General features: G+C 44.7%; 1 protein-coding gene across 1 annotated transcript in view; it reads right to left on the reverse strand.

Moving 5' to 3' along the window:
- The window catches only part of BMS1 (BMS1 ribosome biogenesis factor), a 334,476-nt gene that overhangs the window by 259,126 nt on the left and 50,665 nt on the right, over window positions 1-24,685 (reverse strand). Inside the window, exons 4-6 of the mRNA XM_086922425.1 lie at window positions 21,254-21,333; window positions 20,038-20,226; window positions 13,440-13,582 (exon numbers count right to left, since the gene is read on the reverse strand). Coding sequence (XP_086778551.1) covers window positions 13,440-13,582; window positions 20,038-20,226; window positions 21,254-21,333 — 412 coding nt within the window. The remainder of the gene's footprint in view (window positions 1-13,439; window positions 13,583-20,037; window positions 20,227-21,253; window positions 21,334-24,685) is intronic.

Genomic DNA, 24,685 nt, shown 5'->3' on the forward strand with positions numbered 1-24,685 from the left:
TGTCACTCTGTTGTCCCTGGTGGAACGCCTGGTGTGATTCTCCTCGCTGGTTTCCACCTCTGCCGTTTGGCCTCCGCGTAGGAGTTCCCCTTCTCATCCCCCTGAATTGCAGGGCCCCCATGGACCTTGCCGTCTCGTTGTCCTTCAGTTGTGTGAGCTTCTCATCAACTGGGGCTCCGAACAGTGTTTCACTGTTCAGGATGTTGTTCTGAACCTCAGCTTTGAAGCCTGAGATCCTGAGCCAGGCTTGCCTTCTCTCTGTGATGCCTATAGCCATCAGTCTGCTGGATGTTTCAGCGCCATCCAAGGCTGTCTTGAGGCACGAGTTAGCAATGCTTTCCCTTCTTCCACAAGGTGTGATGCCCTCTCACAGTATTGTTCTGGGAGGTGCTTGAGCAATTGCCCCATCTCATCCCAATGTTAGTATTGATGTCTGTTCAGGAGGGCGTTTGAGTTCGCCATCCGCCAGTGCGTTGCAGCGTTTCTCTCTATTTTCCTGCCTGTTAGGTCCATCCTCCCGCTTTCCTTGTCAGGTGGAGGCCCAGATGTTGTTGGGACGTTGGCCCTTCTTCTGGCCGTCGCAGCGATAATAGAATCTGCTGTGACGGACCCCTTGATATAAGCTGGGTCCTGTGAGGAGAATTGGTATTTCTTTTCCGTCCTCGGCGTTACTGATCTGCATGTAGCCGGGTCCTTGAAGGCCTCCTTCCCCTGGTCTGTGATACTTTTCAGCATGGGAAGGAATTGGCTTCTTGTCTGTGTGGGGAGCAATGTTTCCAGCAGGAAATCTGCTTTTGGCTTCTCCTCCTCTAGCTTAACCCCATAAGCTGCTGCCGCCTTCCTGACAACCTCGTTGTATGCCCCGATGTCATCCGGTGGCGAAGGCCTCGAAGGATATGTCTCCACCGCCTCCTCTGGGTTTTCGGCCTCGATGTCCTGCCAATCCTGGTCTTGGGCCGTTGAGGAACCTGAGCCGTAGCTTGACTGCTGGTCTCCGTAATCACCTTCTGTAGAATAGAGGTCCTCTTCCTCTTCGTGCTCCGAGAGTTCCGGAGTTTTCGGCGGCTCTTCGACGTCGAACTCCTCCTGCTCTGTCACCTCAGCGACGTACGTTGCCGGCCTCGAGGGGATCTTGTAACTTCTCATTCTTTCGTCGAAGTCTTTCTTTCTCTGGAGGATGTTCTCCATTTCGGCCTCGAGCCTTCTTTTCTTTTTCAGCATCTCTGCGGGCTGTTCGTCGTCGAGCGTTTCGGCCGCTCTCTTCGGCGGCGTCGTCGAGGTAGACGTCGAAGCTTTCTTCAGCTCCTTTTCCTTTGAAGTCGAAGACCCTTTTTCAGGGGCTTGCTTCGACGACCTTTGCTTTTCGCCGGTCTTCGGCCTCCGGGAGTCCTTGTCGAAGGATCCGCTGGGCTCTTTTTCGGAGGATGCAGCTTCGGCCGTCGAACTTTTCGGCGCCGGTGCTCCTTTCGAAGCTTTGACTCTGCCTTTCGAGAGTCTGCCTCTGGCTTTCGAGGCCCTGTGGGAGTTTTCGGGGTCGTAGACTCTCCTACCTTGTCAGGCGTTTTCTTATCGGTCTCTGCGACCGCGAAGTCATCTGGACCTTCGGCGATGTTGTCCTCGTCGTCGGAGGAGAGGCCCAGTTCGTAAAGCGTCAGGGCCTGGCCCTTGCCCTGCATCGTGTGATGAGCTATCCTCTGCTTCTCTCGAACTCGGAGTGTCTTCGGTTTGAAGACGGAGCAGGCGTTGCAGTCTCTGCTCTCGTGGTCGATAGGCAGGCAGAGGTTGCAGACCGGGTGCTGGTCCTTCTAAGCGAACTTGTGGTGGCAGTTTTTGCAGAATTTAAATAGAGTCTTGTACATCCCTGCGCTCAGGGGGCCCCCTGTATGCGCATTCCTCCAAGGACGTCGAAGATCTCGATGTTCTTCTCTTCCTTCGTCTTTAACGTCGAATAGTAGTTTAATTTCCTCCTTTTTCCCTCCAAAACTTCTGGAGCTTCACGCGACGATCCAGACCCAACGGCGGAAAAAAGAATCTGAAGATGGCGCCCAAGGGTGGTAGCTCCCGCCGGAAGCATGCCGACGTCACAGAAGCTACACCAGAAGGTGGGACGTCGACGCCTACCTGGGCTACAAAAAAAAAAAAAAAAAAAGAGAAAAAAGACTACTATTCCGGACCCGACCACCAGATTGCGGAATATGCACAGCATAGTGAATCCAGAAAGATTCACGCTGCAAAACAAGTACGTTTGTGGATATGGGTCTGGTGCTGGCAAAAAGGGAAATAACGATGCGCTGGAAATCGAAGGAGGTACCCAGCAATAAGAGATGGAGGGCAGAGCTGCTTAAGTGGACGAATAGTGAGGGTGCAGGCGTGACATCAGAATAATGAAAAGGCGTTAGATGCGGCAAGAGCATGGGAGGAGCTGGTTCAGACACTGATAAACCAATCGACAGGGGAGGACAGGGAATAGAGTGATGGGGTGCACAGGGGTAACTGTACCACCCAGTAGGGGAATCCTGACTTTGTCAGCACGAGACTTATCTATTGAATTGTTATGGACATATGGAAACACACCAGTGGAAGGGGGGGGGACAGGGGAGGGAGTTCAAATGTATTTATTTGGTTAGACATAGCATGTAAGCAGTGTTGGTTATCTGGTAACATACATGAAGATTGGTGGTACAGTGCAGTTTCTTATTGTACTGCAAGGGGAACATTAGGCATGACTGTTGATTAGCAAAATAAGTGATATGTAACTGAGCCCACTGATACCCAAGTACTGGGGGGAAGATTGTCAGTTAAATGTGATGATAAATATTTGATTGCTGAAATGAAAATGAATAAAATATGTTTGCAAAAAAAATGACGGCTGAACATGTAGAGTGAGGCTGTATGCACAGAGCATATTGATGCGTGACGGCTGAACATGTAAAGTGAGGCTGTAGCCGATGCAAAATGCATGTAGAAAACAGCTTGGAGAGAGGGAAGATGAACATGGTGAAGCTGTGCGCACAGAATGCATGGGGGCATAGAGGCAGCAGGCAAGAGTAAGGCTGTGTGCAGAGAGGACATGGGGGTATGTGGTGTAAATAGGAAGAATGAGGTTCTGTGCATGTGGTCAAATGCGTGTAGAGAACACCTGCAAGAGATGATGTATGAACACAGAGTGAGGCTGTGTGCACAAAGCCCATGGGGCATGGAGGCAGTAAAGGAAGAGTGAGACTGTGTGTTGAAGGCAAAATGCGTGCCGAGAACATGTAAGAGTGACGGAGGCTGAACAGGAAGTAAGACTGTGCACATAGAGCAAATGGAGGCATGGAGGCAGTAGAGGAAGAGTGAGGCTGTGTTTTGAAAGCAAAATGCGTGCAGAGAACATGTAAGAGTGATGGAGGCTGAACAGGAAGTAAGACTGTGCACATAGAGCACATGGAGGCAGTAGAGGAAGAGTGAGGCTGTGTTTTGAAAGCAAAATGCGCGCAGAGAACACCTAGGAGGGATGGAAGCTGAACATGGAGCAAGACTGTGTACATAGAGCGCCTAAGGGATGTAAGCAAACTACGTAGACCTAGGAAAGAAGAAGGCTGAACATGGAGCAAGACTGTCTGCAAAGAGCACATGAAGACATGGAGGTAGTGCAGGAAGAGCGAGTGTGTGTGCTGAGAGTACATGGGGGACATAAGCTGAACATGAACAGTGAGTTTGTGTGCACGAGTAGGCAAATGCACAAGTCAAAATGCGTGGTGAAAAAACGTGAAAGATATGGGGTCTGAACACAGAGTAAGGCTGTGTGCCCAGACGCATGTGGGCATGCAGGCAGTACACAACGAGTGAGACTGTGTACAGAGCACATGGGGGTATGGAGGCTGACAGGAAGAGTGAGGCTGTATGCATGAGAGGCCAACTGCATGCAGAAAACACCTAGACGAAATAAAGGCTCGACAGGGAGTAAGGCTATGTGCACTGAATGTATAGGTGCATGGAGTCAGTACACGAACAGTGACGCTGTGTGCACAGAGCAGTATGGGAGCTGAATACAGACTGAGGTTGTACGCAGCGAGCATATTATTGGGAAGTAGGCTGAACGTAAGCAGTATCCCCTAATGGAGTGTGATGGCTTGAAACAAATATTATCTGAAGCAGACGGCAGCAGGATAGCACACAATGTAAACGAAATATTGAGGAATGCTATCCCTCAAGAAAATAAACATGTAAATGTAAATGTATAGGCATTTATATAGCGCTCTACTTACCCGGAGGGTCCCAAGGCGCTTCGACCGCTGCGAAACCCTTCCTGGCTTCCCTGAGAGATGGTCCCTTAATGGGTATCTCCAGGGTGAGACCAGGCATCCACGGCGGTCTGGTGGGGCCGTTAGTGAAGATGAGGCAAGCTAATGCCCAGAGTTGCCGAGTGTGATCGCTGATCAGAGTGGGCACCGAGGCGAGAGAATTATCGAGTCCGCTGACCCTGGTCCAGAAACCTGCCGCGCCAGGAATCGAACCCTGGTCCCGGGCCGTCCTCTGCTCTCGGGTCTGCCGCCTCTAACCAGTGAGCCACACTACTTGAGTAATGAAAGTAAAAAGTAGCAAGGTTAATAAAAAAGGTGCCTTAATTTGTGAGCTTCCAGGGTGTGAGTGTAATATGCTTCTGGGAACTAATGTTTACACGGCTAGCAGCGAGGTTGGAATCGGGTAGTTATGCTGTAGAAGCCGTCAGGGCTACAAGAAACAGTCTTGTATTTTTTAATGGAAATAGCAATGTCAGCTGCTGGGCAGGTAGAGTAAGACTGTATACAGAGAGCAGATGGAGGTATGGGGGCTGAATATGAAGAGTAAAGTTGTGCGCATTAGTAAAAAGGCTTGCAACGAATAGCTATGAGTGTTCGGTGTGTACACCCCTTTTATTTTCCTGCCCGTATTAAAAGTTGCTAGGTCTATCAGTCACGTGAACATAGAGCGACGCTGTGTGCATGGAGTGCATAGGCGCATGGAGACAGTACAAGAAGAGTTAGGCTTCGTGCACAAAGCACGTGATGGCCTGGGGGTGTACACGAAGAACGAAGCTATATGCACAGAACAGACTTCCAGGAAGGAGGCTGAACTGGAGCCGTGATCCTTAATGGAGAGCGATGCCATTAAGCACATGTTGATAAAGCAGACAACAGCAGGATAATGCGCCTAATAAAAAGTAATGTAGAGGGATGTTATTCCCAAAATATAAAAACACTGGCAGTGAAAGTAAAATGTAGCACGCCCAATAAAAAAAAAAGGTGGCTTAATTTGTGCACTTGCAAAGTGTGAGTCTGTTCTGCTTCTGCGCGCTAGTTATTACAAGGGTAACAGTGAGGTCTTTTTTGTTGGCACCAAATGAAAAAGTAATGTAGAGGGATGCTGCTTCGAAAGAAAAATAATGCGGCCAATGAAGGTGAACGTAGCACGCCCAATAAAAAAAGGATGGCTTCATTTATGCCCTTGCAGTGTGTCAGTGTGTTCTGCTTCTATGCTCTAATTATTACAAGGGTAGCAGTGAGTTTTATGTTGTAGGCTACGAGCATAACTTGTGTATTGTATACTCAGCGGGCAACTGTAAAAGCAATACAGTGTTGGCAGGGAGCAACGAAGCTGCAAGCAGGAGCTCCAGGAAGACAGTATCTTGAATGAAAGAGCACAGGTTAGGGGGATGAGAAGAGAGGTAGCGTCTGTAGAAGATGTAGGGCGGGGGAGCAGTGGGTATGACTTGGGGAATCTGTGTTAAGGGGGAGGGGTGTTACTTTAAGTTGCCGTAACATATGCGTGAGGCCAGTTCACAAGTATGTATAGCTCAAAGAGCCTTTTACAAGCAGATGCTGTTAGGGAAATTTAATTGTATGCACCCTCTGCAGTGCTTACATCCGCAAAACTACTGTATAACAAGAAAAGCAGTTATCAAAGGAAGCGGCAGCCTTTGAAGTCAGATTGGGGGGGGGGGGGCAGGGGAGCGGCAGCCTTTGAAGTCTGATGCCTAGGCACAGACAAATGGTGGTGTGTGATGTGGCCGGCATTGTGCACGCGCCTGTCCCCCATGAACTGTGTCTAATCCGCAGCTTGGGTAGACTTTTCGGACCGCTTACTAGAATCTTGCCGCAATGCTTACGCATTGCTTCAGTGAGACCTAAAAAAGAGGTTTTTTATATAATGTATACTTACGTTAATAATTAATTAGTATTCTCATTAATATAGTTAGCTGACTGTTTTAGTATTGTGCGTTTTTGTGTAACATGCAGAGTTAAATATGTATTTTAAACTATGTTTAAAAGTAAAAGAATTATTTTTTTTAAATCACAATGGCTGGCAGCTTTCTCCGAGAAAGAACATGTGCTGAGGTCTTTGGAGGTTAGAACAGTCCACAAAATAAGTTGCCTAACCATTTTTTTACTATAATCAAATTTTCAAGATTTGCAATTATTTACAGTCATACATATCAGCCTATTGTGACATCACCCTAAACAAATTCAGTAGACTGGGTAATACGGTGACATTGCAAAATCTAAAAAATACTGTAATTACCAGTTAAGCGGAACACCACCCACCTTGCCTTTCTACTCAGAATCTCCTACTTAAATACAGAGGGCTTCTTACTTTTATCATATTTTTGGGCTTTTTAAGACTGCTGATCTCAAATTAGCTTCACAGATCTACGAGGGAGGAAATCATGCTTTCCTGGATTCGCTAGGCTGAGCAGTCTGAGACCCAAAATCATTTGATCTGCTTACATGTGAAAAGCTGCTTCTCCTGGGAATCAGAAGTTGCTGTCCAGGTCCCCGTCGAATTGTTTTTCCTGCAGCAAGCCATCTGTGAATGTTTGGTGATCCAACACATCACGCACTGGTGGACCCAAAATGTGTACAATACCAGCGATGACCGCAATATATATTGCAGAATTAGGATTGTTTAAAGTGGATTCCTTTGGTTTATCCATACTGTATGTCCCAACTTAATACGCTTTACAGGGTTGACTAGGGTGGTATGTGTGTTTTATCTGTGTTATATGGAGTCTGAAACTCCTCATGATAGCGGAGCTTATTGCACCGTAGATTCTGGTGGGGTTTTCTTATGCAAGAATCTTGTTCCTGAATAAAGTACTCTGGGACAGGTTTCTTCAAGAATCTTCATATGTGTGTAACTGCCCATGTGACATTAGTTTTATCTATTGATATGAATGAGCAGTCTGGTGTTCTCACTAGATTAACTCTTACTCAAGAATTCTACTTGTGAAAGATGAATTACTTTGCTCAATACTTGGGTTCAGATGGCTGTACATAGTTTTTAGCATATATCTTAAAATCCAGTATATGCAAAGAGTACAGTAAATCGTTCATGGATAGGGGAGATCTTAATCTGCAGTCTAAATAAGAATGGTTGCTTCTTCAGACATCCCCGGAAGAAAGAAAAGCTTGAGCCCAGAGCATCAGCTAGTCAGGGAAGAAGGAGGTATTTGACAACTGCACCAGCAACACTTGCAGCTCACTAAAGCGGCATGCTCAAGTGATCTCCAGGAGAAAACGTCAGCAACCTCAACCAACAACTGTGTAGGGGCTCAATAGGTGTGCCTATCAGGAATGTAAGGACCAAATTAAGGTTCCATTACAATATAAGGAAAGGCACAGGAAGAAACATGTTTATGCCTTTTCGTAAAACGCACCACAACTGGTGCCTTAGATAAGAAGGGGTGATCAGCAAACACAGAAAGGGGAAAGGGCAAACAAGTAGGCTATAACAGTACTCACAGCAAGACCATTTTGAGCAAAGGACAGAAAAAAAGCACATTAGAAAGGTTAGCTTGAGAGGACTGACCCAACAGTCCTCAAACCAGATCACAAATTTCCCACAGCAACCACAATAGATCAACTATACACAACACATGCCCAAAAATCCCATCCATCAATGCCGCAGGCAGGTCAAAATCTCTCAGCTGGTTCAGCTTCATTTCCATGCATTGAGGTGTAGATTGTGGAGGTTTAGATGAATAAGCCTGTTGTGTTGTTGGAGCAGCAGGCCCTCCCAAAAAGGCAGGCATAGCGAAGAGCAGATGAATAAACTCCACAGTTCAGAGTACCACAGTCTTCAGGTCTAGTCTGGGGCTATGGGGATGAGCTGAGGCCAGTCCATCATGGAAACAGATCAGACGCAAAAATACATAAAAGAGACCAGAGTCCCAAAGAAGGAGGAATTAGTGTCCCAAGAAGTTGGAAACTCCAGAGTGCAAAAGGCATAACATAGTGTTCTAAGAGGTGGTGAAAACATGCAATAAAGGCATGCTCCACTAGGAGAATATGTCATGAATCACATCCAGCTGCAGACACCACTTGGGGTCAAGTCAGATGACATCTACCTAACTCATCTATCAAGTTGCAGAGAAAACCTGCCAGGTGACACATCAACAGACGAAGGTCCAGCAACCGTAACAGAATCAACTCCTCCTGGCACAGTACATACAATCTCCCTCTGCCCTACTTGTTGCTGTAAATCATGGCGGTTGTGTTGTCCTTCAGCAACAGAAGAGGATTGCTCTTTCCCAAAGACAGAAAGACATTGAGGGCCAGTCAGATGGCACACAGCTCAAGAAGGTTGATTTGGTTCCTCTGATCCAGTGGTGAGCAGAGGCCTCTGATCTCCAGCTCATTCAGGTGAACTAGAGGCCAGAGATGACGCTTATGATACCATCATGGGCTCTGTATAGGGAAGGGAAGATGGTCTGCGGCACACTGACATCCATCACCAAGTACTGAAGGTCCCAGAGTGCCTCATCCAAAAAGCATATGCTGTCTGAGAGACACCTCGGTGCTGCAGCAATTGAAGGAGAACATTTCTGTACAGAGCTTTTGTGTGCCTACGGCCAAGAGGCACCAACCGGATGCACAAGGTCATGAGACCAAGAAGCTTCAGAACCCACCAGGTTAGAACACAGGAATGCGCACAAAACGCTGGAACAAATTCTGAATGTCCCTGACTCGCTATGGTGCAGACAAGGTTTGAGAGCCACTGTAAACAAAAATAGCCCCATAAAAGGTATCCTTTGTACTGGCTGAAAATTGTGTTTTAGGTTCATCAGTAGAGAACCCGGTAGAGGACTGAAATGAGATCATTGTCTGATGTGCTCACTGTTGTAATCTTTTGAAAGTATGCTGCATGTGCACTGTACATTCTGTCTCCATGGTTGCGTTCTATGGACAGTTTTTACTGAGACTAACTGAAGGCTGGCAGCAGAAACTGGTGGTTCCCTACAACTTCAATAAATGACCTAAAACCTACTTTTCAGTGTCGTTTTAACAGTCACCAACACACTTTTTAAGAACATAAAGGATAGATGCCTAGAGGATATTTCCTCACCATGATGTGGATGTTCATGTACATTCAGGACTGTCGGTTGTGTGGCAATTGACTGGACCACATGTTGAAATTGGAAAGTAGATGCCTCAATATATCAAATGGTTGAGCTCAATGATAAAGTGCTTTTGGACTTCATGACTAGATGAAATACATTTCCTTGATTGTATCATGGAACATGCATATCCAGAATACCTTATTAGTAAATGTTCTGATCTATGGATGGAAGAGGATGTGTGCAACACAATCTGAAATCATTTGAGGTGGAATTACATTGCCAGTCCAACAAGACTGGATTATTGTTGATTAGATTCTTGGTCAGGAATTGTAGAGAGAAACGTGTTTGGATTAGACCCACTTGTAGAGGGCTAACCAACAAACTTATCTGGTGAAGAGTGCTGAGGGAGAAAAGCTGAGTAGTTCAAAGAAAGACAATTACGGCTAGAAACTTGTCAGCTGAACGGGAGCACCAGAGCATGGTTTGGCACTGGCCCCTAATAAAGTATCCATCAAAGCCTTACTAAATGGGGGGAGATACACAGCAGATATCGGTCCAGATTGGAGGATCTCGATTAGTACATTTGTTTTGACTACTATAGTGGGTAGGTGGAGGTCAAGAACGTAAGGCACCCTAAATATAACCATAACATAGGATGCAGATTCCTCTGTGATAGGTCCAGGAGGAGAAAAAGGGCCATCTCAGCCCACCTGCAACCAATAGTCATCTGTACAGGGCTGAGCGAACTCATTACTTTGGTCAGTCAGCAGAATCAGTGCCAACACGGGAGTGCCAAGTGGGCTGGCTCTCTTGAGGAAAAGGTACATCCAGTAGAGGAAGTGGTGCTTCGATCAGATTCAGCACGATGATGGCCTAGGTGGTTCTGGTACCAACTCGAAGTAGGAGAGAATGGTTGGTTTCTTCTCTTCTGGCGCCCACGCACAGTCAGAAAGTGGGCATCAAGGACCCGGGCCAGCACAGGTCTTAGGGTTCAGAACCAGAGACAAAAAGAGCTGGGAGGGCCAAACTGCCACAAAGGTCTAACCTACCAGTTGTATCCCAGAAGTACTGCCTCGAAGCTCCTTGGGGAGAAAGGCACGCAATAGGGAGTCCGGAACTCTCAGACGTGATGTGGAGTAGCATTTGGTTGAAGAAACTCGCCTTTTGCCGGCACAAGTTTCTGGATCGATTCCAAAGTCGGCTGACTTCGGAAGTAAGATCATGAAGATTGGCGCCCTTCTCAGGGGAATGCGAGTGAGCACAATGCCACTTCCACTTCTTATGTTTCTTTATGGATTTACCAGAATGGAGAGCGACAAAGAACGGCCTCTCTGGCAGCTCTGACCACTCTAGGAATGGCAAAGAGATAGAAACGAACCTTGGACGCGGTCCACGACTTGGAACTGCCCCGATGTGGAGTCTTCTTATGCTTGGCAATGTAGAGCTTCATCTCGTGTTGCCTGATACCAATCAGGTTCACTTGGTGCAGTCGGTGCAGGCCCTGCAGTTGACACCAGGCACCACAGGTATACCTGATAGGGATCAGTGAGATACATTTGCTTGCAACAGTCCGGACAGGGCTTAAAGCCTGTATTTTTTTGGGGGGAGTTCGGGGTGGGAATGTGTGAAATCCCTTCCACACTTAACATTTTTGACGTACAAGTTTCAAAGAGAAGATGAGGGAGCTCCAGACCAATGTTGGTGGTGTGGAAAGAAAAAAACTGGTGTAAGCGCGCAGGAGTAGCGTCTATATAAGCCAAGCACGTGATTTCTGGAGCAGCATAAGTAGAGAGCTGCAAGGCGGCACCTTCTGGTGTGCAGGGGGCACTGATAGAAAGTTTTGCATCCAGTCTTACTCCTGGGGAATATTCAAAAGGTGAGGAATATTTAGCTAGAAGTCTTTATCAGAAATCCTAATTTTACAGTTTATGTTTATAAACTGCCTATCTCTTTCAGATGAACAGTACCACACCAAGGATGTAAGTGGTTTGTGGGAAGGGTTCTAGTGTGACCATGTGTTATAAAAAATATGTACCCCCGCTGCAAATTACAAGGGTATTACAAGTCAAATCAGTGTTTAATGACCTTATAAAGGAACTCAGCTCATTCCTCTACAGCCTAGCTAAACTGTTTGGTGATTGCAATATCCTTCTAATGTACAGCAAAGGGTATATAACCACATACATACATATTAATGTGTACACGCATATTTGTGAATATTACACAATAAACACACAATTTGCTTTGCCATTATCGATTACGGGGGGCAGCACCAGTGTTATCGACCTATTGCATGCCTCATGAAAATAATCACGAGACGTGACAAGGGTTCAAACAAAACAAAAAAATCACCCGAAAAATGGCTGAAGATGAAGGCAAGGAGGGCAGTCACCATGGACCTGGATTGCCTTTCCTACACCTACTCTCCATGCATACAGGCCAGTCCTCTGGATAAGCAGTCCCTTCCCTGCCGGAGCAGCCCTGTGAAACTAGCCATCACCTTCCGGGATCAGAAGGCGCGGTCTACCGTCCACACTGCCTAACGGCCCGCCTTCTTCTTCGCAGCATGTTAATCATGCGGAGAGCAGGCCCGCCAGTGATTGTAATTCAGGAGCAAAAAGAGCTTTAGATGTGATGCTCCTGGCGTGGCAGAGGCTCTGATGTGTGCTGCGAGAAGTGATGCACGTTACAGGGAAAGCCGGCTCCTGGGAGCACTCAGCGCATACTTAATAAAGGAGGCCACGGGGCATACTGTTCATCACACTGCAAAAGCTCCTTCTGTCACACAGTGAGTGCAGCCTCTCCTCCACACACACGCTGCCCGTCACACACCGCAAATTCTGCACGCCTGAAACAGGGTGCATGTCACACACTGAACACTGTCGGGGAGATCCATGTCAAGCGCACACACAGGGAGTGCTGCCTGCTTTTGTGGTCCGCTGTGTCACATAGTGCGACTGATGCCTGTCTAAAGCTGTCCACCACAAGCAGCGAGCTCCGACCGCCACTGAGGGGCTCCATCATGCACCGCAAGTGAGGTCTGCTTGAGGCAGTCCATGACACACTGCGGGCACTGGCTGCAGTACGTGGTACTCCATAGAGTGAGGGTTGCAGTGACTGCTCAAGAAACACCGAGCTCTGACTAAGGGGCTGTCTGTTTCACACACAACATGTTGTTCGAGAGAAGCTCTCTTTCACATACTACGGGCTCTGCCTGAGAAGTTGTCACAGCCAGCCAGAGTGTGGGCGGACGATAAGGCACAAACAGGAGTGGGGGGGCACAAGAAGAAAAAAGTGTTTGAAGTAAAGGTGCCAGTAGCCATGGAAGGATACAAATGACGACATGACCGTCATGAGGAGGGACTAACAAGCCTAAAACCAATCGGATGGCAGCATTTAGGTCCTTATCCAATGAAAAATAAGGGCGGAGTGTGGGTGGGGCTTCCATGCTGTACTGAACACTGCATGCCTCACAAAGCGAGCAGCGCATGAGCTTCAACGCTAGGCTCGACCTAAAAAGGGTTGGGGTAACTGGTTTGCACATCTCCACATAAGGAACTGACCTTGTGTCTGCAATCTTATAATGCAACAATGGCTCGAAGAGCTCTAATGCACACCTTAGCTGCAAGCAGGGGGCATCGCATTTTGAAACTAGGGAAGGAAAATAGGAAGGCTTAAAAGAAGAACAAAGCTCCTTCTCCTCTAGAAAGTAAAGAGAACTAAAGAATGTCTCATTTACCTCTTTTGCAGAACAGAGGCTCAGTAAAGCCTGTTTCTCCTACTGAATGTACAATATCAATATAACCACAACAACGCACTTCTTGAGGCGTCATACATCAACTACACATGGCTAGGATAAGATAGGCCCCTCTAAAATGGAAGGTCTTAGCTTTGTACAGTGATTTCATGACATGTAAGTGTGTTTTCAAACAAAGCTTTAGGTCAGGCTGAACAGTATGGAGATTGAAGTCACCTAGCCTGATTTAACCCTCCTCGCCCTCTACTGAAGGGATGGTTAGCAATAAATAGGGCTTCGAATCAGAGAAAGAAAATAGGAGTCTCAACCAATTGCTCTTACCTGTCTGCTAAGACATAAGGGTGCGACATCTGCCATACGAGGGGACGGAATTTCATTACCGAGATGAAACGGCCAAGGTTGCGGATCTCCTGTTTCTGGTACTCTCCATAAACCATGCCAGAGAGGTAGAACAGCTTGGCCCCCTTGGAAGAAACAGGAATATAAACACTGAGAAACCAATTAGGAGGCAAACAGCATTACATGTTTAACTCTGGACCAAAGCAGCTCAAGCTTCTTGAGATATATGGTACAGAATGGTTTGTCATTGGCATGTAAATAGAGACATATCAACATCACACCACATATCAGAATTTAATCAATCATTCAAACTGTGGCGACTACTAGACCTGGGCTATAGGACTTGCCCTATACAGAGACACTACCGAACATTCAGTTGATCACCTACAGTATCTAAAAGTTACATGTTTTTTTACCTAAATTTGTTCCATTTTTTTTTTTATTCAGTTCTTTTTGTTTCCAGTTTGGATTTTCCTCCAGAGACTAAAATAATGGAGTTTCTGAGGCCTATTATAACTATATGTTTCTTCCTTGTCTGAGGGATTTCTTGCTTTCACAGACTATATTACGGATAGTTCCCTCATGGATGCCACATTCTTTTGGCTTCTGTATAAGCTATGTCACTGCTTCACTGCTAAATTGTCCTCTGAGGTGGCAGTTTTAGCAGCAACAGAACCAAAACAAAACAAAAATAACAAACTCAAATTCAGGGGTTAGTGTAGGGAGAAATCAACCTACTAATATTAAAAAAGACAAAAACTATAACGGTGAAAAAGCTCTCTAATATACAAACTAAATAACTTATTACTACTATAAAAACATTCTAAGTATTTTATTATCTACACACTAACTACCACAACAGATACTACAGGGTAACTTTTCAAAAGTAGATGAGCATTCAGACATGATATATCACTATATATTTCGAGAACTCGGCCCAATAGGCTATCTCATCATCAAGAAGGGAACAAACTGATCAGAAGGAGTGAATCTGTATTTTTAATGAGGTCCAGAGCATCACAAACAAATCTGAAAAGTGTGAGCATCTCTAAGCAATTATAACTTGATTTTAAGAATAAAGCAATATGATCACTTTGGAAAATTTGCAAAGCACAATTGCCAGTAGGGATCAAATATATTTTAAAATTAAAGAACAGAGCAGAAGCCTTTCTATTTTAAAGAAACATTTAAAGCAGTGCTCAAGAAAATATGAAAAGTGCTCTTTTTGCAGGCATATATGGATTCACTGTATCTTAAGGCTCAGCCCCCAAGCAAGCTCAAACTGAATTATTTGGGCCTGTAAAATGCAAGAAAGTAATAGGCTGAAAACAAAAAGACTCCCAAGAGAGAGTGTTATTGGAATAGGGACAAGTAGTACTGAAAACCAAGCCTTCGCATAGCAAATGGGTCTCATCTTTACCAACCTTTTCACTTTGACTATATGGTCGAGCCAAGCGTGATGATGTATAAATGTGCATGCATTACTATGCATACGTGTGCATGAGTCATGATGCTGTGATCCATTTGGTTTACTTTTAATGTCCCGTTCCAAGATAGCAGAGTCTATATTAGAGTGGTATATGAGAAATTAAAAAAGTGCATGGAAATGCATGATCTAGCAAGGATGGGCCGACCAGCATATTGCATCTGCCGGGCCCTTCGAAATTAAAGAAGGAAAATAAAATGAAAGGGGCAGGGGTGTAATGGGGAAGTAGGGGACACAGGTGAGATGTAGAGGAAGCAACAGAATGTCACTGAGTTGTGTAGTGTGGAGGAACGGAATAGTGACCAGGTACTGGGAAAAGTTATATAACAACATTGGGGCAGGAGTTGCTGGGTAGCGACAGACAAGCGGAGTGAGAAAGCAACATAACGTGAAGACATGGTGTGTGGTGGAAAACAGCAGACAGGGACACAGCAAGTTAAACAAGCATTGGATTAGCCAATAGGTCTCGCCTTTGGGACCTTATAAGTGTATAGCCATGCAACAGTTAATGCTGTTGCAGTAAGGATATTGTGCTGCATTACTAAATACTTATAAGGTCCCAAAGGGGAGACCTATTGGCTATGCCAATGCTTGTTTTAATTTGCATAGATTGTTAGTGTATTTACAAAGCATCTGGCAATGGCAGGGCTCCTCCTATACCCCACACAAGCTCTTCTGCTGCTCTTCAAGCTTTTCCACTGGAAAGTGTAGGATATCTTTTGTAGAGCGTGCAACTTCTTTTAACCCCTTCCATGCTTATGACGGAACGGTTCCGTCATGAGCATCGGTCGAGCTGTGCTTATGACGGAACCGTTCCGTCATGACCACGCACGTTTTCATTAGGGCTCAGCACCGGGGGGGAATCGGGGCCGCACAGAAGGGGTTAATACAGAAAGCAGGCACGCACGCATTACTGGTAGTAGGGTGGGGTGCATTTTTGGAGCGATAGGGTGGAATGGCGAGAGAGTTCGAGATGGAGAAGAGACAGGGAAACTGGACAGATGGAAGTGAAGCGAGACAATGGGAGAGTTGAGGGTGGCGGTGAAAGGATCTCTGTTGTGGCTAGCTATGGAGGGGGAAAAACTATTAGAGGCGCGGATAGGAGTTTAACAGCGAGAGTGATGACGTGCGACAAAGAATGACTGCACATGTCAAATGTACTCTGTGACTGCCCATGCACAGTGCCTGTGTACTAGTCCAGAATATTTGCGGTCTCACAGCTTTAAATTGCAGAGGACAGCTTCACGTCCACAAACGCAATGCAAAGAAAATGTAACAGCCCCAGCAGTCTCAAACCAAAAATACTATGTGCACAAGACTATTACATATTTCTTGGTGAGAACTATTTTGTTACACAAAAAGAGAACAAAAATAGTATTTACGATAGCTCTGGTATTTTTACCCGCGTGTCTCTGTTCTGCTACAGTACAAGATGTCTCATGTTTCAAATCCTGTCAACAGTGAAGGGCTACTGGCGGCTCTCGGAGCCGATATTCACAAACAAGCCACACAAGAGAGTAATGGCCTCATTAGCCCTTTAACATGATGAAAACTTTCTGCAAAAATGTATAAAATTCGGGAATAAGATCTGCAGAGCTCTGCCCTCTGTTGTAACTGGGCTGCTCTGTAAATTGCTGCTTGTTTGGAAGATCCCCTTTACATTCACGTCCATCGGTCAGATTGCACCCATTTCATAAGCAGATTTATTGAACATTGGACGGATGATAACGTCATGAAACTTGCATCCAAATTAAATATCAGTAGCACAAGTGGTGTTTCCAGTCATGAATATAATAAAAACACCATCATGGGAGCACAATAAGACTTGCATCGCATATGATTTTAACTGATGTTTTGCTATTCCATATGATTATACATGCTTCGTTATTGACATGATAATAGTCAGTCAGTCACTTTTATTCGATTAATAAAAATCAGAAAAAGACACATATACAAATAATCACAATTAATACAATACGACAATACATATGATTACAATCAATTACAATGATAAAAAGGTAAAGACATATCAAATTTAAAATGAACATCTCATGTGTTCAATAAAACGTTTTTGAAAAAATATAAAATTGTTACATTTAAAAATCATCTTCAGAGAGTAAAAAAGCACCAAGTATACTAATATCAATTGATTGCAATGGATCTAAATCGTAAATTAGAGCGCTTCTTATTAATTCGAACACCTGCCACTAAGAAGCTTGCCACATGAAATGTTATGCGTGCACTAGATAAAAGTTGTAAAAACAGGAGTGCTGGCCTGACCTGTAAAAAGCCTGCCTCCCGTAAAATAGGTAACAAATATTTATTCCTAATCAGTGCATAGTGTTCGCAGAACATGGTAAAATTAATTTTATTATTTCTTTTATTTTTTAAACTTGTAAGGCGCGACAGCTACCCAAGAAGTGTTTCCCGGCACCGAGACACAGCATAAAGGTGGCAGGGGATTTCTAGTTATTCAAGTTATTGTTCGAATAGCCAAGTCTTGACATGCTTTCTGAACCTAGCATGGTTTTCCTCATTTCGAATGTAGAGAGGGAGTGCGTTCCAGAGGGATGGTCCTAGATGGGCAAAGGAAAATGGAGTGTGTCCTGTATAGAAAAGTGATCGCAATTGCATGGATTAGCATTAGATGGAGAATCCCAATTAGGATAAGACCCCAGCATAAAATGTATCAGATTGAAACGGAATCTAGTCAGGAGAAAACGATGAAATGGTCTGGTTACAAAAACAAGATAAGGTTCAGGACCTGGAACAGTAATGAGTGCATAGTTCCTTCTAACAAATGGTTTTCTCAGCTCTAATTCCTCCCGCTCTACCATGAAAAGGTTTACCAGTGCGCATTTTATCTCCAAGACATCCTCCTTTTTTATACGATCTGGAAAATGGAACAAGTCAATGCGCCCCACACTCATAAGCATTGCTTTAACTTAAACCAACCATGGGACTCTATGAGCTCTGTCCAGAGCAAGGCAGTCTTTAAGAATTAGATGCTTTAAGGAGATTTCCTGGTTAAGCCATGTTTTTAGCCAGCAAATTACAGGTGCGGAATTTTTTTAATCTGTCACAAACCCCATACCTAACTCTGAATGTATTGTAAAAGTGGGGGTGGACTGGGGAACAGAAAGCAAAGATCTAAAAAATGTGTTCTCCACCTTCTGGATGTCATCAGATTTGCTGTAACCCCAGATAGCTGAGCCATAGGAGGCTATAGCCAAACATTTGGCTTTATATACTTTAAGAATAGCCTCCATTGGTCGGGCCCCCAACCTTTTAGCAAAGCTTAACAGGGCTGCAGCCGAACGTGCAACTGCGTTGCTTTTTGTCTTGTGTTGTGGGCCCCAAGTTCCTCCATCATCAAAGATGACCCACAGATAGGTGAAAATTGGGACCCTCTTTACTTCTTTGCCTGTGCAAGGAAAAGTCATTAGCTTCCTTTTTCTGCTGGACCGCCCGACAATCATGACCTAGGATTTTTGGGTATTCATTTTCAGATCTAATGAGGTCATGAAGTCTCCAAAGGACTCCAATAGTCTATTAAGGGCCACACCCGTGCGTGCCAGGAGAACGGCGTCGTCCGCGTACAAGAGGACCGGGATGTTGGTCTCCCCTGCACGCGGAACGTCCACCGTTGAAACAGTCAGACATGATAATAGAGAAAGTGTCAAGCACATAGGCGGGTGGATTGTTAAGGCATGCCGGGAGTTGTAGTGTGAATGGGTAGGTTGTGTTAAACAGAACATCGTGAGTGATACACACAAAGTCAGGGGTTTGTTTTTATTAGACACATGTGGGGGGCACCTGGAGTTAGCCGGAGATCAAAACTGATAGTTTTCAGTGTTGTCCATTTGGATACATTCGAGAACAGGGCTGCTTTCCCCGATGCTGAAGGAAGGACAAAGTGATAAATTGAAAGCCAAATATGCTGCTACCGCTGAAACAAGCCTGGATTTAGTTACATCGGTCCACTTTCTCACGAAATTAGTTAAACATCAGACATCAGAAGCACATTAAGGGGCATTGCTATAAAGGGCTTTCTTTAAACACACGAGTGGTGAGCGAGATGTGTGCGCACGCACAAAAAAGGAAATTTTAAAAAAGCACCAGAGTGGTGTGCGATCAGCAGCGGTAAAAGTGACCGCGCTCCACATGGCGCCTCGGGCGCTGAAAGCTGGCGCCTGCACGCGTGCGTGCACGCGCGCGTAACCGCAAACGCTAGGCCACAAAAGAATGTGGGACCACTTTTAAAAGCCCACTTACTAAATGTCTCGCGGAGCAGCGCAAGCGCTGGCTCGAGCGAGACCTAAAAACACACATTCCAGTGTAGTGCTAAAAGGAATAGAAAAAAGTAGTTCCCTAAATGTTAGTATTGAAAGGATCCAATTCATCCAATCAAAAGGATGATAATGAACTTATGCTATAGAGGGGGACAAACAAAAGACTAGGCTGGCAATCCATCAAATAACAAGTGAACGTACACAATTGACAAGAAAGCCAACCAATCATGATCAATGGCTGAACTAAAGTACACTGCAGATAATTGTACTATGCATAAAAGGTCTTCCAACAAAAGACAACTAAAGAGGGCTGTATGCAAGAGCAAACAATGGTCTAAGACCAGCCATTCTATCATTAGCTCATTGCATTTAGGCATTAAAGTAGTAAACTATCAGCTCTAGGGCCCACCTAAATAATTCATACGCACATTTCTGCAACCATAAAATAACTACACAGGATGCCACAAGAAGCAATGCAGACTGAAAGACTCCTATAAACAACTGAAAGTACTTTATCAAGACTATTCACTTGAGAAGCCCAACAAGATTAAAAGGCGTATCTAGAAAGGCAGCCTAGGCAACTTAACACTCTTGCAGCCTTGCATTAGCACAGATAACCAACCAATAGCTTTTTATGCGCCTCTTGTTCACTACTCAGTAGACCACCACATTAAGCAATTTTAACTTTATAACATTAAAACCCTGAAAATGTAACGACTGTCCCACCACCGTTCAGCAAGTAATGTCTGTATGATTTTTACCAAAGGCATATAAACAAATACGATGATGACAATAAGCCAACCTGGTAGACTTCTGTCCAGAACCGGTGCTTCAGTTTTTTCTTGATCTTTCGTAGCTGTTTGTTGTTCCTGAATGTGTCCAGGTGGGTGAGAACACCCATGATTTTGGGGAAGCCATGAACCTGGCAAATGTTCAGAAATTCAAAGGTTTCCATTTCAAATCCAAAGCTAGCATCAATCAGCATTAGGACCTGTTGAGGACAAAGATTTATTACGGGTGTTTAATGTCCTTTTCTTAGGGCACAGACAATGGTCAATAGCAGGCTCCAATTTGGCTATTTTCTATTAGGAGTCATTTAATGCAGCAGCAACAACAACAACCCAGACTCTGACCGACTGATCTGAAGTCTACATACCATTAAATCACTGCAATACTATGTTTCTTGTAACGCCACAGTTGGCAATCGCACATTAAGCCAGTCGGCTCTAGTCTGGAGTCATTCCCTTTTTTCTGTTTTAGAAATGTCATCACTAAACCACTGTCAGTGTATAGGTATGATAAAGAAATGATGCAGAATGTCACCATTAAAGTGTATGGGATTTGAGTTACTTAAAGATATCTACCATTATCGACACTCTATGATTGCCATTTGTGTGAAGCTCTACTCACTCAAAGTCATGAAGAAAACCAACTTCACTTCCAGACTTTGACACAAATTCCAGACTGGCCCTTGAAAGCCAGTTAAGCTTTGTTAAACTATGGTGTTCACCATTACCCACCAGCAGTGCTTTCTTGGTCAAAATAAGACGTACTTTTCCTTCTTTTTTTTAGTTTCTTCCCCATGTATAATCTGTCCCTCATTTCCATTCAAGAATAGATAATTAGTAGGCAGTACTCAAATAGAGAATGAAAAAGAGGAACTACATATGTTATTAATATTTTAAAAGGGGCATAACCACTGGTTCACTCTCTTTTTCCAGTCCACTGAAAATAAACTTATACACAGGGATAGAAATTAATTGGTTGCTCTCAAAATGTAGCTCGCATGATAACAATATGTGACAGTTCTGGGCTAGTGGCAACAGTGATATCTAAAAGTATGACTTGGTTCACCACATACTGCACCTTAGCAAACAAATCAGAAACAGAATCACCTCACTTATCACAAGCATTTAGACCTCACATATGATCTATTCACAGGTGCACTGAAACCCACTCCTTTCCCACAGAAACTCCAGTGTAAGCGAATGAAAACTACCCTCTTTTGGGAAGCTTACCAAGTCAGCTACTTTGGCCAAATCAATCATCGTGTTGATGTCGCATCCACACTCGATAATCGTCAACCGGCGCTTTTTGCCTGGAAGAAAAGCAATCACTTGAGTATTATTCCCAATTTTCCCAAAAAGATTTGTTGTATTGAGCACCAGGTACCCTAAGAACTGTGAAAATAGAAGAATTCCTATGCTGGCTTCTGTGAGGCCTAGATGTGAACAATACATATTTATGAAAGACAGTAGGACTCCTTCTAAGAAGTTAACAACAATTTTCATAGAAGTGGAAAGCTCCTGAACAGTACATGCTTCATACTGGACTACTGTCAATATATAGTGAAATAATTCTGGAAGCGACTCAGCCAAAAGGACAAACCAAGTAGCCAAACCAGCTAGAAGCAAGAAAAGTGTACTGAGACAAGACAAATCTCAAAAGCCAAACCTTCTGCATTTCACCTCTGAAAAGCTTTAGAGATGGCAATATGCCAAACTGTGACGCCCAAGTAACCCTCTTGGAACTACATCCATGAAGTGCTTTATGGCCAGACTTCTCCTCAACAGGCCACTTACTCAATCCTCTTTAGAGGTCTTTACTTTCTCCATCATGTTATGTCATGCACCCACAGACAATTAATGTATAGAAACAATTCAAGCAATACCAGGCCAAACTGAAAGTAACGCGTATGTGCTAGTATATTCAAAATTACCCTCAAAACATACCATGGCTACTTAAGAACACAGTGCATTCTAATTCCAAGACTAATACAGTTCCCATGCACCTGACCAAGGCCTGCATTATGAAAAAGCAGCTCTAAACAAATGTAATAAATGACCATTATCTCGTCGCAGATCATAAACCTACTAGAGGCAAGAGACCACATATCAAGAGTACTGAAATTGTGCTTCAGAGGACGACTGCTACTGTTAAAAGAACCTGAATGCTGCAACAAACCTGCTCCTGAAACAAGAAATTAGCACAGTAGCTAATATTCCAGAAACTACTAATGACTACCAATTTGCTGCAGGTTTTCAATTACCACCCACTTTTAACTGACTAGTTGGCATGAAACAACCTGCACTTGTGCATTTACTTCTCACAAATGTCACATTGTCTCTAAAGTGGCAGCAATACTCTTCATAAAAAAAACAATTCACATTTGGCACTCTGTAGCGGCTTCAGTAGCACCTGAACGATATATATATATATATATATACACACACACACATACAGAAACCAAGGTTGCCCTTGAAGGATGCCACACACATCGGGTTAACGCACAGCACATCGCAGGCAGCAGTACGGTCCACAGCTCACACGCGCTTCAGCGGCCAAACGCGTTTCAAGCTCCCCCGAGCTCTTGTTCACTGCCAGCAAAGAGGCAGGAATAAAGATTAAGAACAGCTGATTTTATTTATACAGAGTCCCGCCCAAGTGGGTGTAACATTTTGTGGTATGCTGGTCCTAATAGTCCAAAAATATAACCACTTGCAGACTCATAAGTTCTTTAACCCAGTGGATTTAAATATTATATGCACCGTCTCACAGAGTTGGAGAGGCCGTGGTGGGAACGATTCCTCATCAACCCGGCGCTACTGTTGTGGCATAAAATAACCAGCGTCTTACCCGGGACCCTACGAAGGGAATTTTAATTGCTGCTAAAGAAATCATCAGGACCCCACTGAGGGGATGAACTACTTGTTCCAGCATTCAACAAAGTTCCCAAAGCAATGAGAGGGCATACGACGCTGCTCAGTCATCTGGCAGTGTGATGCAGCTTGCTTTCATGCTCCCACGTAATTATTATTGCCAATGCGTTTCACGGCCTCACACCGCTTCTTCCTGGGCTGCTCCTAAACACACACTGAAGCACGCATTTGAATTTGCATTTCCAGCTGAACTTTATGAGGGCGTGTGCTGAAGAGCATTCTTTTACTGTTGCGTTTGGGAACTCTATAGTCCATCATGCGAGTCAAAATCCACTTTGAGTAAGTTCAATGTGTGTCCAAATTAAAAGAAAACATTATTTCAAACCTTTAGTAAGGTTTGCAGAATTGCTGCAAGCTAATTCGCATATTGAGCATTGTGCTTCACAATCACGAACAGTTCGAAATCAAAGCCCACTGGGGGCAAGCATGTTAATAAATCAAACGGAAATGAAAAGAAATGAATGTGTGCCTCTTTGTGTGTTTCCAGCAGCCCAGCAAGAAGCGGCATGAGGCCGTGAAACTAGTTGGCACTTGTTACTCAGTTGGAGCATAAAGAAAGCTGCATTTTAATTACCGGATAGACGAGCACTGTAGAGTGCTCTCTCATTGCTTTGAGAACTTTGTTGGTAAACATATTGCTCGGCACTCTGGCCGTGGAGAGGGCACCATTGTCAGCTGGAAAGAAGTGTTGCAGCCAGCTGACCGAGGCTTTGGATTCAAACTTTTCGACATCATGTAAGCACAGTGCTTAATGATGCATCATCCCCATGCCTCGACCTCTTAGTCCCCCCCCAATTTTAGCATTGCCAGACTAGACAGACCATTTAACAAAAAAGGTGGCGGAATCGCTTGCATCTATCGCTCTAACCTCCTTGTCTCAGAGCTTTTAACAGTTACCACTGATTCCTGCGAATATCTAGCCCTCTCAGTCTGGAGCAACACCACACACCTTTGCAACCTGCACACTTTTTACCACCCCCCAGGCAATAACGATCAATTCACTGACTACCTCATGGAAATTATCACGGCTAAGAACACCCCCAACACCAAAGACATCTTCCTCGGTGACTTCAACCTGCACTCGAACGACCTTAAGGATCCTCATGTCAACGCCATTAAAGACCTCATGACCGATCTAGCCCTGACGCAAGCTTGCCCACTCCCAACCCACTCGAAAGGGGCTACTTTAGACTGGATCATCTCCAATGAGAAAACCGTCAAGCTCATATCCACCGACCCCTGCGACTGGTCAGACCACCATGCCATCGTCTTTCTTCTACCCTGCACCCTCAAAACATGGGATCCTCAACCAGTGCTCCCTAAACGCTGGGTCAGAGACACCAAAAACCTAGACCTAATTGAACTCGAGACCCGTTGCAAATCCGACCTCCCCCTCCCCTCCCCACATCACCTTAGTCAGTGACCTCAATGATCACTACACTGCTACGATGTCGAAAATTTTGGATGAATTAGCCCCTCTTAAACTAAAAAGGACTCAAGTCAAAGATAGAAACCCATGGTTCACTGGTTCCCTCAAGGACGAGAGAAGATCCCTCCGACAAGCCGAAAGAATCTGGAGACAGCACCCATCGACAGATCACCTGAAACTTCTTCGCCAGGCCATGCTTACAACAAAAAGATCCTCAATACAAAAAAAGAGTTTTTCAGAGCGGAACTAGGAAATGCCCAGAACAGGCCTCGCAAACTTTTTGAGATGATCAAACTCCAATC

The sequence above is a fragment of the Lissotriton vulgaris genome, chromosome 5 (assembly GCF_964263255.1).
Source record: "Lissotriton vulgaris chromosome 5, aLisVul1.2, whole genome shotgun sequence".
Classification (NCBI taxonomy): Eukaryota; Metazoa; Chordata; class Amphibia; order Caudata; family Salamandridae; genus Lissotriton; species Lissotriton vulgaris.